The following is a 13930-nucleotide window of genomic DNA, read 5'->3' on the forward strand; positions in this document are numbered from 1 at the left end:
TTTAGCTGCTTTGGGTCTTCGTTGTTGCGCACCGGCTTTCTCTAGTTGCGGCGAGCAGGGGCTACTGTTTGTTGCGGTGCGCGGGCTTCTCATTGCGGTGGCTTCTCTTGTTGTGGAGCATGGGCCCTAGAGTGCACAGGCTTCAGTAGTTGTGGTGCGTGGGCTCAGTAGTTGTGGCTCGTGGGCTCTAGAGCACAGGCTCAGTAGTTGTGGCACACGGGCCTAGTTGCTCCGCGGCATGTGGGATCTTCCCGGACCAGGACTCGAACCCGTGTCCCGTGCATTGGCAGGTGGATTCTCAGCCACTGCACCACCAGGGAAGTCCATCTAATAAACTCTTGACTGTTGATTTTTGCATAGTCAGATAACATATGAAAAGTAGTTAACACAGTGCCAGGTATGTGATAGACACTCAATGAATATTACACACAAAAAAAGAAAGAATAAGATGTAAAAACAGGTGAAATAATTAGACCTTTTTCTTCAGTGAAAAACATTATAATTAACGAAAGAGCATAGCTTCATTGGTCAAGATCCTGAATAAAGTCCAATGTTGACTCACTGACTGGAGAACTTCTAGTCCAAGGTACTCTCGAAAACTTGTGGGTGGGTGAACAAGGCTGAGGATAAAGGCTTTCTTCTGGCTGGTAGCTATTCTGGGAAGGAGAGAGGAGAACTAAAAACAACACTGAGATACATCAGAAGTGGTGCTGTGCCCTGAAGAAAGGGTTTCTTTAGCATAAAATATTTCACCTGGCAATTTATTTTGCCAAATGCGGTCAATCTATCCCTCTGTGTGTGTGTGTGTGTGTGTGTGCATTCCTGTGCATTGTTTGGAGGAAAGACTGGGACAGAAGGTAAGAGGTAAGAGGAGGAAGGAAATACTGGCGGCTTTGAACGTTGACTTCCCATGTGGGGAGAGCAGAGAAAGCACACAGAATTCCTCCTACACGTTAGACCTGCATGTGAAGGGGTCTCTAGATAAAACCATAGCACCAGTTGTCCTGCTTCCTGGTCTTCAACAGATATTTTTAAAGGCAATGACCTCGGTAAAAAGGCAAGCAACTTGCTTTGTGGGTATAGTTTTCCACGGAACCACTGAAGAGTTCTACCTTGCTTCTGTCTTCAGCCTGGAGCAGTCTGTCTCCCAGCTCTCACTGTCCTCCTGGCATTGATAGTGACACTGAGGTCTCTTCTGATGTTGGTACTTTTACCCCTTGCTACACATCTGTAACATGTTGCAAATTGTATGGAGTGTAAAAAGGGCACAGTTTCTCTGTTTGTATGTACAGATACCTGTGCATAGAGAAATCTAAATCTAAACAAACTTAGACCTAAGAAGCAATGGGGAAGCATTTGAAAATCCTCCACAGTTTAGTTTTACTTACTTTTGTTCTAAAAAAACTCCACATGACTCATACACATTACATTTAAAAAACACTTCATATTTAAATAACATATTTCTTTTCTATTACAAGGACTCAGATAAAATATCATTACAACTGAATATATTAGCAAAGCTAGATAATTAAGAAATCTTTATGGAAAATAAAAGACATCTTAAATTTTACTATTTGTTACTCAAAAATCAATTTAAAATGAACATTGTATGGTTTAAATTCATCTAAATCAATAATTTAAATAACTTAATACTCTGTTGTATAGTACACTTTAGATTTTCACTAGTTACTGATTGTGGCTAGATTTTATCATTCTAAGAGCCCTCACGGCAAAAAAGCGCTGCATGTTTCTGATAGAAAATTTCTATTTTACCTGTTTGTAATGGTTACAAGTGCAGGAGGACAGTAGTAACCACTGGAGGCGTGGTCAAAGCTTCGAAGGACTGTGTCAATTTTGTAACAGAATCCACCATGTCTCTCCCATCCCTTAAACAAGGAAAATGAAAATTAAGGACCCAATCTGATTTAGTTAAATAGTAAAATATATATATTTTTGGTGTAATCTCATTTACCACTTTCTTCTCTGACCCACTCAAAACTCAAAACTTGAATGTTTGTCTTGATATATTTATATTTATTCTACCTGCCATTAGCTACAGCCACTTCTACATTTATTTAATTAATTCTTAAAACCTAAATGTTTTAACTAATTTAAAATCTTTAAGCCCAAAACCTTAAAAGCAAATTTAAAAAAAAGGGACATTCACTCAAGATCTCTCCTTCTCTCCTTTCCTCTTTCTCCCTCTCTCACACACACACACACACACACACACACCCTGTCTCTCTCTCTCTCTCTCTCCTTCTCTCTCCCTCTCTGTTCAGACTTATAAGATTTACTGTAAATGGTTCCTATGGGATGGTAAAAATCGAACGTGTTGGCTTTAAGGACAGAATGCGTGGGTTTGAATCCTGGCTCCACCATCATGTGACCTTATTTAATCGCTCCGTGTCTTAGTTTTCCCCTCTGTAAATATGGATAATAATAGTATTCATGGGGTTGTTCTGAGAATCAAGGGGAGAAAATGCAGGCAGAGACCCTAGAATAGTGCCAGGAACTCGGTATGAGCAAAGAGGACATAAGTATCTAGGTAACAGTGTACTGTTTTGATTTTTTTTTTTTAAGGATCTTTCATACTGCTTATTTCATGTTATCCCACTGAGATTAGGGACTTAGATAATCTAAGTCAGAGACTAGTGGATAAACTGGCCTGGAACCTAATTTTGGTGCAATCCAGAATGGTTTTGTCTGGATCATCAAGCTTCCAAATAGAGACTGGCTAAAATATATATATATATATTTTTGGTAAAGATTATTCCTAAGTCAACTGGCTAGCCTTTTAGAGAGAAAGCAAACAAGCTTTGGCACCTAGACAAAAAATGACAAACGTGTATGGCTAAGCCCTGTGAGCAAAGAAGGGTGGCTCTATTCTTTAAAATCATACGGTACAGGAGACATGGGTTCATTAGTCTTCTATATTTCAACTGAGATATTTTAGTTCTTTCTCTTCCAATATTATAAAATCATATCACTTCTATCAGTCTATTTTTATGTATTCACCAGTTTTAAAATACACTTCATTTTGTGTCATGCCAATACTTGCCAGATTTTGATCAGATATAAAATGATTTCTGCTATACTACTCCGAAAATGTCTCAACCTTGCAGTAAATTAGAGAAAAATCTTATTTTAGAAGTAAGCTATTTTAGTTCAAAACATTATTAAATGAGGCGTGGATCACAGGAGCACCACATCCAGCCCGCCAGGATGTGCTCTGAATTCACTCCCTTAACTTCTCTCCCCAAGCTTATCTGTGTGAGTAATTGACAGTGTCAGCCAGAACCCCTCCGTGGGTCACTCCAGAGGGGGCAGGGAGGTTAGACTGCTTTTGTATTTGGAAGGACAGGAGGAGGAAGGCTGACAATTTGACCTTTCTGACAAAGTACTCCTTCTTCATTAGTGGTTTTTAGATCATAGGCTGCTTAGCAAAACAAAAAACCCAAGAACTTGAACAGGCTCAAGGAAAGGGGGGGGAAATGCGGCATAGTAATAACCGGAAAACAAAGACTCTACTATAAACCTTTGTCCGCACAATGAAAGCGGGAAGAATAATTTATTGTATTTGTGAATATCCTTTGTACATGAGATGCCATTTCTTTTTACATGAAGTCATGATGGTGACAGTACTGAAACGATTGCTCATATTATCCAGTCCCCCAAAAGTGACTTAGATGGAAATAAAATTTTAAAAAATTTCTGCTTTGAAATTGTCCAGACTTATTTTATAAGTTGGTTTTGCCTGTGCAGACTGTTTAGAGAATTGCACTGAAGCAGATGGCTAAAAGAAAGGAAACTTTCGAAACCATATTCATAGATGCATAAAGAAATTAATGGAATTTCACCATAAGAGTAAAGAACTGGCTCTGAACCCAGAATCCTTAAATATTGATAAGGCTGGTCAGAAAGAGGGAAGCAGTATACAAAAGTTTAGATAGAACATCAGTTGTTTCTGCTGTGTAAGAAGCTAATTACTCTTTCGACACAAATAAAACATGTTGAGTTGCCTTGAAAGCCACTGTAGGATGGATTTTTTTCAATATTTCTGATCAGATGGAGATTAGATCAGTGATCAGTAATAACTAATTCAGGAATTGTAATCATTAGGTAAAACGTCTGGTCACATGTCAGCTATGGCACATGTATTGTTCAGCTAAAGTGTGAAGAGTAACATATGCTTACACATTGATGAATGAATCAAATGCAGTTTCTGAAGAGAGGGGTTATCGTTTAATTGGAACATAAGTAACTGGATTAGAAGAGAAAATAATTAAAGGAGAATTGCATAAAAACCAGATTTGTGAACATTTTGAGACTCACACAGCATAAAAATCTCCAGTAGTTAAATCCAAAATTTTTAGGTGTGTGTGTGTGATGAGAGAGAGAGAGAGAGGGAATGCATGTGCTAAGGACACTGATAGATAAATTTTTTGTAACACTGCAGAATATTGAATGTATTTTAAGAAATTTAAGACAGATTATTTTCTACCTTTAAAGTTTAAACCTAAAGTAAATATGTTTTTTATTATTTTTAGTACTGAAAATAGTACTTTAAGTACCAAAAATAGTTTATTACTTAAAATACAAAGTATTTTTATTATCCCTTTCCTAAATAATAAATGTGTTGCAAACATGCACTTCTCTTTGTTATTGTATTTTATTCAAATATTCAAGTTTAAGAAAAGTGAAAAGGAAAACAAGACTGGGTGCAGAAGATCACTCTCTGACTCAAAGGAATGCATTTGCTTTCACTCTGACAGTCTTCATTGGAAGACAATGAAAACCGCGTGTGAGACAGTGTATCACATGATAGGCATTGTTTATACAGATGGTATAACAGGATCATTTACATTTCTTATCTCAAAAGAAAACTAGTCTTGGGTGGAAGTAGATGGTAAGACAACAATCCTTCGCTGAGCTGTAAATCTTTCATGTGCCCCTAGCTGATAATTGTTTGGTTTGTTACAATAGCCCACTCAGAAAAAAAAGAAGGGAAGGGAAGAAGAAAGAAAGGGAAGGAGGGGAAAGAGAGAGAGGAGGGAGCCAAGGCAGGAAAGAGAGGAAGAGAGATACACTTTAATTTGATGGTGGATAAATCAGTCTGGTTATGAAGTCCCTCCAATGTTCACAGCTCTTACCTTTTGGCAACCTGATTCAGTGTCAGAAAGGACATGGCCTGTTTTCTTACAAACGTAAAAAAGTGTTTCTTTGCAATTTTTAACTTTCCAGTGTCCCTCCTAAGAGGAAAAATATTACAAGAATTACAATGAATACACTCCATTATTGATGCTGATAGTCAAAGTCAATAATTCTGAATTAAAATATGATTAATAATGCATGTTTCAAGGGGGGGGTAATGTGTCAGGATCTTGTGTTGTTAGAAAGGGTTGATTCTCTACATACGAGTGAGAGGTCTGGCTTTACATTAAACTTCTCTCAATATTTTTTTAAAGATGGGATAAGTAGTGATTCTCAATCTTTAGTGTGCACTGGAATCACCTGGAGGGCTTACTAAAACACAGTTGATTGGGATCCGTGTGTCTCATTCAGTAAGTCAGGTGGGACCTGAGAATTTGCATTTCTAACAAGTTTTTAGGTGATGTGAATGCTGCTGGCCTGGGGGCCACACTTTGAGAACCACTTATATGAAGCTATTCCCCTGACCAAGTGAGAATGCTGCTTCTTCTCTCCGATCACTTCTAGGTGTTAAATTGAATGCTTCGCTGCTTGCCTGATGCTGTATAAACCTGATGCTGGGGAAATGCCTGGAAAGCACCATGAATCACCCGAGATAACATTATCATAGCTGAACTTCATGTTCAACCCCCAGTACCCTTCTTCATCACGAATTCTCCAAAGCCCCACTCCATTTCCTCTTTATATGACAGGCAGATACCTTCATGTCTTCTCCTAGTTCTAATGAAGGCTGTTCTCATACCCTTCATTAATGATGAAATACAATAACTGCTAACTGATTAAAATTTTATCCTCCCAAAGGATTTTTAATTTTAACACAAATCAGACCTTTAGGCTAAAACCACACAATTCAAATTTTCACACAATTCAAATTCAAAATTTAGGTATCTCAGGCATGCAGGGTTTTAGGTGAGTAGAGAGCTCTTCCATGACCCTCAGAAACATACTATGTAGGAGGCTGACACCGTCACCTGTAAAAGCATCCTTGTAGCCCATCCCCATGGAGTCCCCAGCAAACCATCCAGTTATAGGATATTGTCAGGCACACTGTAGTTGCTTAGTAACTATTGGATGGACAGATGAATGAATAGTTACCAATCTCTCAGATTCAAATTGAGGTATCGACCATGTTTAGGTAACTAGTTAATTATAATAATTACATTCATATTGAGTTCAACTTCAGGGGAATAAGTGTTACTTTTTATGCATCTACTATTTAAGGAGCTACTGAGTTGCTAAAAAGGGGCCACAAAATACCACACTTACAGCAGCACTGTCCTAACACATCCAATAATATTAATACCTATCCTCACTCTCTTAAAAACAATTTCTCTGTCCAAATGTTGGCTCCTGCTTTGTGAATATGCTAAGTGAAATACCCATGTCTGTCAAATAAAAAAGGAGAATGTCAATAGGAAACTAAGGTCACCTTAATTATATCAAAACTGGTCTCTCTGCTTCCACTCTCTTCTCTCCAATCAATTCTCTATGTAGCAGCAACAGTTGCTCTTAAAACGTAAATCAGATCATGCTTTTGTCTCCTGGAAGTTCTTTAGTGGGTCCTATCCCAGGCCTATAAGCCTCACATTTTTGCATTCTTCCTGCCCCATCTCCTACCACCTTTCACCGTCCATACCTCCACACCACCCTGGTCTCCTTTTTGATTATCAGACATGGCAAGCCTTGGCCTGCCTTTGGGCAGCTGCCCCCTGCCTGGAATGTTCTCCTGCTCTTCAAGAGATTTTTTTTTTCTTCAAGTCTCAGCTTAAATGTCACCTCTTCAGAGAGCCCTCCTTGACGGTCTTGTCTGAAGTAGCTGTCCCAACCCAAGTTTCTCACCATCTTGAACCTATGTCCTCAGAACTATCATCACAACTATAATTACCATGTGTTTTTAGTGTGTATACGTTTTACTGCTTAGCGTGGAAGCCCCAGGAGGAGCAGGCACTGTGCCTGTCTTGGTCTCTGCCACAGCCCAAGTCCCTGGCACAGGTGGCCCTCAGTACAAGTCCAGCAAAGTGAGCATTGAACAAATGAATCAACTTACAGATTGCTCTGCTGAGACACATAGCTGGCTTCTATTTGGAAAAATTTGGGGCTCAAGTGTGTGCCAATTAGTAAAGATGACTGAGGAGCCATCAGACCATTCAAAGGAAACTGGAATTTTATTGTTGCTCAAACCAATCCATGTTTCTGATGCATTTTCTGCAAGAGATAAACGTAAATTACTTACAAGAATCATAGTATCTGCAAAGGCGATAACACAGAGGGGCTATTACCAATATATACCACTTTGTATGTGATTTCTTCTTTGTTTCTTCTTGGAATGAAACCTTTTTAAGTTTTGGTATAAAATACCTGCTTAAACCTTTCCCCCCTTAATCTATCCAGATCTGCTCAATATAGGCCTTATAAGTGAGGCAGAGTGTCAGTGAAAGCCAGGGCAAGGACAAAGCTTAAGCAAGTCAGATTGCTGGGACTCTAGTTAGTTCGTGCTACAGTATGGAAAGTAGATCTGAAAAGTCTGGTTTTTCTTCTACCTCTATAAAGGAAAAATAGGAAGGTCAATCGAATTAAGAAAAGGCACTTAGAAAAAAAACTTTTGATGATGTCTAGCTTTACTTCCTTTTCTTTTGGCTAGGAAAAAAAAGGAGCAGAAATTCTTAGAAGCATTGAATAGGAGCAGTGGGGTTGCTGGAAAAGTAAATAAAATAAAGCTTGCCAGTCTAGGTAGGGCGAAAAGACCCTCGATGGCTGGGAGAGTGTTCCAGTGCCCCGCTGACACAGCGGCAGCTACAGGATTCTTTCAATCCCAAATGTGAAGGGTGAGGAACAATGACAGAAGGAGTTTTGTTTTCACTCCAAACTAAAACCTAACATTGAAATAGAGTAGACGCTGGATTTTTCCACTAAAAAAAGATTTAATCTCAGTCAATGATTTCAATGTTTTCCAGCAGAATTCTATGTCCATATATGACATAGGTAGGGGCAGATCTGCTCTGGTGGGTAAAGCAGTGCGGAGGCCTCAGAGCTTGGAACCCCTGAATATGCTACACAGCTTGAAAAACACCACACCAAATAAATTACCCATTTTCACTGGCTAAAGTTATTTAAATCTAATCATTTTTGTAAGGAATTTCCTTGATTGCTTGGATTACATGGTCACAGCACATTACTGCTATCTAGTGCCCATTATGCTAAATTACAGGTTCAGGTTTTTCAAATTAGAAGTTTTAGGAAATGACCTTTCCCCCTTAAAAAAAACCCCAAAAATGAAAACATCTAATATATCTGGAATCTATGAGATGTTACAAAGTTTCTGAATATGTATTTTGTAAAAATTCAGTGAATTTTCACTCCTGGATATTATTTGAAATTTCAGATACATGTGCCATAAAGAATCAATTTTAAATAGCTTAATTTCTTTTCAACTTCACTAATAAAGAGAGTTACTACATTATGTTTCATACTTCTTGAACCAAAGACACTTGGCACTCACCATCTCCAAGGAGGGTTACAAGAAACTCCACTTCTGCTAACGAATCTATGTCTATTAATGCACTGTTATTGGACTGGCAAGAATGCAAAGCTTCATTCCAGGTCTTTTTTTCTTTCTGAAGTTGATAGCAATTACGATTGTGGGGATTCCAGCCAGGCTCACAGTGGGTAGCATAATATTTCCAAGCATCGTTTTCTTTTTGAACCAACAAAAAACGAAGTTATTTTCCACAATTGTTTTAACATTACTTATTACCCCAATATAAATCACCATTAATATATGATTACTTTTTAAATTTGAAAAACAGAAGCGTATGGTACAATAAGATATAGATCATAGCATTCTAGATCTTCAGACTTGAGAAGGATCCCATCTATGATCTGGATCTAGGATCTAATGGATCTCAGTGCTTCATTTTCCAGATGAGCTATCTAAGGCACAAAGAGGTTAAGGAGACTTGATAAAGGTCATACAACCAAAGTGAGAGTCAGGGCTAGATATAAAATTTAGCATTTAGAGCTATCCATTTAAAAAAGCCTTTTTACACTAAAAAAGGAGTATTATGGAACACAATTTAAATGCTTTTTAAAGGATTTTATATACAGTAGTAGGTGGGGGGGGTAGATAGTTATTCTCAGCTGAAAAGAATCTGAAATTCTGGCCACTTTCTCTAGAGCAGAGATGATAGCTTTTATTTTGGGGGTCAGGCTGAGTGCCTCTGATGTCCCCCTGGGTTCATATGGACTCTGGGTTCGACTTACAGCAAAATAATGCCACGACGCTTTGACACTGGCAGAGAAGGCAGCTGTGTGCATGCCAACTTTGGCTCTCCTCTTCCAGGAGCTTGCCCCCAGCCTGATGACAGCATTTTTACTTTATTTTATTAACCACAACTGGGTGCCTCCCTTAAGCACTAACTTAGTTAGAAACAACTTCACTGCTAATTTGGGAAACAAGACATTCTTTTAAAATTGCTTCTAGGACTCTGACAGCTATTAGAATCACAGTGGATGAATGTTAAAACATTTAGATAGATAGATAATATCAACCTAAAAACACAGTCACAGAACCCCTTTAAAAAATGACCCCTAAACTTCACTCTAGAGGTAAGATAAAAAGATAAAAGAGGAACTTCTCTGATTGACGCAAGGGTGGAGATAAGGAAGGAACCTGGGGACCCTGGATGCACAGTTGGAAGACACTGGACTAGATCATCAAAAGTATTTGTTGGACTTGAAACAACAGCAGATAATCCAAACAAAGTTAGCTTAGCTGCCATCATTTCTGGTCTTCTGACCTCAATTAATAGATCAGGAGAGCAAATAAAATTGAAGAAAAGAAGGATGGCAGGAGGCAGTGCAGGAGGGCATAAGAAAAAACAATGAAGACAGAAGAAATTGAGGCAGGAAAATGAAAGGAAAAGAGGGAGGGACAGGACAATAACAGTGATAGCAATGTCAGCACATTCTTGACATAATGAAAAAATCTCTACGTAAAAAAATGATGATATGCTTCTTCTCACCCCCATATTCTACAATAGCTTTAGGCTTAGCTACTTAAAGGAAAATAAAAGTTAAAGCTTAATTGTAAGAGGGTGTGGAGAAAAGGGAACCCTCCTACACTGTTGGCAGGAACGTAAATTGGTACAACCATTATAGAGAACAGTAAGGAGGTTCCTTAAAAAGCTGAAAATAGAGTTAACATATGATCCTGCAATCCCACTCCTGAAAACTCCAGAAAAGATGAAAACTCTAATTCAAAAAGATACATGCATCCCAATGTTTATAGCAGCACTATTTACAGTAGCCAAGATATGGAAGCAACCTAAATGTCCATCAACACATGAATGGATAAAGAAGATGTGGTACATATATACAATGGAGTACTACTCAGCCATAAAAAAGAATGAGATAATGCCATTTGTAGCAACATGAATGGACCTAGAGATTATCATACTAAATGAAGTAAGTCAGACAAAGGCAAATATCATATGATATCACTTATATGTGGAATCTAAAAATGATACAAATGAACTTATTTATAAAAGAGAAATAGACTCACAGACATTGAAAACAAACTTATGGGTATCAAAGGAGAAAGGGGGGGATAAATTAGAAGTTTGGGATTAACAGATACACACTGCTATATGTAAAATAGATAAACAGCAAGGACCTACTGTATAGCACAGGGAACTATATTCAGTATCTTGTCATAACCTATAATGGAAAAGAATCTGAAAAAGAATATATATATATATACAACAAAATCACTTTGCTGTATACCTGAAACTAACACAATATCGTAAATTAGCTATACCTCAATTTAAAAAAGCTTAATTGGGGACTTCCCTGGTGGTGCAGGGGTTAAGAATCTGCCTACTAATGCAAGGGACATGGGTTCGATCCCTGGTCCCGGAAGATCCCACATGCCGCGGAGCAACTAAGCCCGTGAGCCACAACTACTGAGCCTGTGCTCTAGAGCCCGCAAGACACAACTACTGAAGCCCGCATGCCCGTGCTCCACAACAAGAGAAGCCACGGCAAGGAGAAGCCCACGCACCTCGACAAAGAGTAGCCCCTGCTTGCCGCAACTTGAGAAAGCCCGCGCACAGCAATGAAGACCCAACACAGCAAATAAATAAATAAATAAATAAATCTATAAAAAATAAAATAAAATAAAAAAGCTTAACTGTAAGGGATAATATTTTAGAAAGATAATTCAGATTATTATTTTAAATGTAGAGTTGTTTCTAATTATGCTGGTAATGATTCTTTAAAAATGGTTGTGTTTTTATCTCTACTTCCTGAGTTCAGACATTAATTCCATAGAAACTAAGAAGAAGTAATAGATCTTAAGAATAGAAATAACTGAGCTTCAGGTACTAGATGGTAATTATGTGGTATTTAAGTCTCAGGTACACCTAAAAGTTTTGTTTGTTATGTCAAGGAGGAAGTATTACTAATAAGAGATATAGAGTATGATAGGAGATCCATGAAGTAAAGAATTTTATAAAACTATTTTCTAATTCATATGTTTAATTTCTAGGGTAACCATAAATAAAACTCAACTAGAATAGAAAATGAAGCATATCTTGTTTTTCTAAGACAGAATGAATAAGAAAGCAAAGTTTTTAAAAAGAGAGGGAGAAAATGTTTTCTATACGTAGGTTATTTTGCTTTAGTTTTTAGTAAAAACCTAAATGCATTTATTAAATTCATGGTGCCTTTGGAATAACAGATCTTATCTTGTTACACATTTTTATTCATATAAAAACTAGCCTTAGCTAAGTTTAAATTATAAATTATTAGCAAAAAATAAAGGACTTTGACTATATTGAGAGGACAAGTAAGCAACTCATAAAAACAGCTTAAAATAAAAACACTCACCAACTACTTCGTGATCAGTATGGTTTAGATATTTTTTACATATGTAAGGCAGAGTGGACTCACAATCCCGACTTCTCCAGGCATTTGGCATAAATGCATTAAATGTTCCACAGTGATATTCAACAAACGGCTCAAAATTTATTTCTGAAAATACAATGTGTGTGTACTTAATGTTAGAAGCAAAAGCAGTTAGTTCAATATACCGAAATGTAGTTTTAGCATCAAGGAGACAGCCCTTCTCTTTAGCATATGTACTAAATCCTATAAGATGTTATATTTATGATTTTGCAGTTGAAGTCCAGGCATGACAATGAAATGATTTCCCAAAGATAGCAACAGCTGATTTTATTGGTTTAAGGTAGAGAGATACTTTGCAATCTGTTGCTATTATTTTTTCACAAAATGCAATCGTACTTTATTATATTTTCTAGTTATTCAAGGTTCAACTATAACAATCTTTTAAACAACACATTTAAACAGAATGTGAGTGCGTTGTATTACACAGTTAATGTAATTGACTTAGAATTCATAAGAAAAACCAATTTTCCTTTTTTTGTGTGAGACATACTGATGTAAGACAGTAATTGATCATATCTTTGGAGGGCAAAGGTTAACTGAAGAGAGAGGAAATTGACTAGGAGAGAGAGAAAAAATATACGAAAACGATCTGTACATAAACATCTACTTCTGAGATTTAATTTCTTATCTCTGTTGCTATTTTTAAAACAACTGACTAGAATCTTGGTTTTGACCCAAATCCTCCTGCAACCTTGGCTTACCTTCTCGGCCTCCATTTTCTCGTTCGGAAAAGCATGCCTTTTAGAAATTCAATCAGGCTTTAAAAATGTTTATAAGCCACTTTCACAATAACATGTCGTATATATATGTGGGAAATATTGCTATTTTAGGCTGTGGGACGATGTCACCTGTTGAAGGTAAACAAAACGCTGCAGGTACCTGGGTTCCAGTTCAGATAGTTGAGTGGTGTTCTATCAGACCACTGCCAACCAGCATTTTCATCTAGCTGATTCAGACCTATCCATACTTCCACTGCTTCACTGCCAAAGTGCTCTGAAATAAGAGAAATACGGAGCTTCAAAAAAAAAAATCAATGTTACACGTCTTTCTTGTTTTCCTGTTCCTGGGGCATGGAGTCATAAATTAACTCCATCAATGACAGAAAAGGGTTTAAGTGCTACTAAACCCCACACTGGTGCTTCAGAGTAAAAAAAGCCAGCCTGAGAAACATGGCAGTCTCCTCAAGGCTCACTGACAGCAACTGTGAAGTGCTTAATCTAAGCATACAGGAATGCTGCCTCTCAACGGTCGTCAATCCATCAAGAGTTCATGGTTACAAATCTGAGACCATCTGACCTGTGTGAGCTTACCCACTTGAGGGTTTTAGAGGGGGAAGGAGGAAGTGCCCAGGGCCAGTCCTACAAAGTGCCCCTCTGTCTTCCTTTTTTTTTTGCCACGTGTGTCTGGTGGCCTCAATCTGGAGGCTCAGGACTCAAGTATGCTGAGCTCAGGCTACCTCAGGCCCTGAGAAAGAGGAATAGGAAGAAATGCTATTAAATCTCTATAATGGGTATGTGTGTGCAGAGACGTAATGTTTACACTTGTCAATACTCTTGAAATATTTCATAGTTAAAAAATTGAACAATTTAGAGGACCTTTTCCTTAGGGGTCTGGCTAGGAAGGGGAAGGCAGATTAAGTGTTGTTAGTGTCGAGAGGCAAGCCCTCAAATTTAAGGTATGCTAAAGAAATGGGGGGAGGGCTGTCCAGTTGGAGAGCCAATGGGGGTTGTCCGGCCAAGAGGAGAGCATGATCCAA

At 37.9% G+C, this 13930-nt stretch overlaps 1 protein-coding gene across 1 annotated transcript in view; it reads right to left on the reverse strand.

Annotated features, from left to right (window-relative positions):
- PLA2R1 (phospholipase A2 receptor 1) overlaps nt 1-13930 on the reverse strand; it is a 112777-nt gene that overhangs the window by 65985 nt on the left and 32862 nt on the right. The window contains 6 exon segments of the mRNA XM_082464908.1: nt 1774-1886; nt 5154-5252; nt 7259-7416; nt 8711-8905; nt 12097-12240; nt 13054-13167. Of these exon segments, the coding sequence (XP_082321034.1) occupies nt 1774-1886; nt 5154-5252; nt 7259-7416; nt 8711-8905; nt 12097-12240; nt 13054-13167 (823 nt within the window).

The sequence above is a fragment of the Balaenoptera physalus genome, assembly GCF_965194825.1.
Source record: "Balaenoptera physalus genome assembly, chromosome: 6".
Classification (NCBI taxonomy): domain Eukaryota; kingdom Metazoa; phylum Chordata; class Mammalia; order Artiodactyla; family Balaenopteridae; genus Balaenoptera; species Balaenoptera physalus.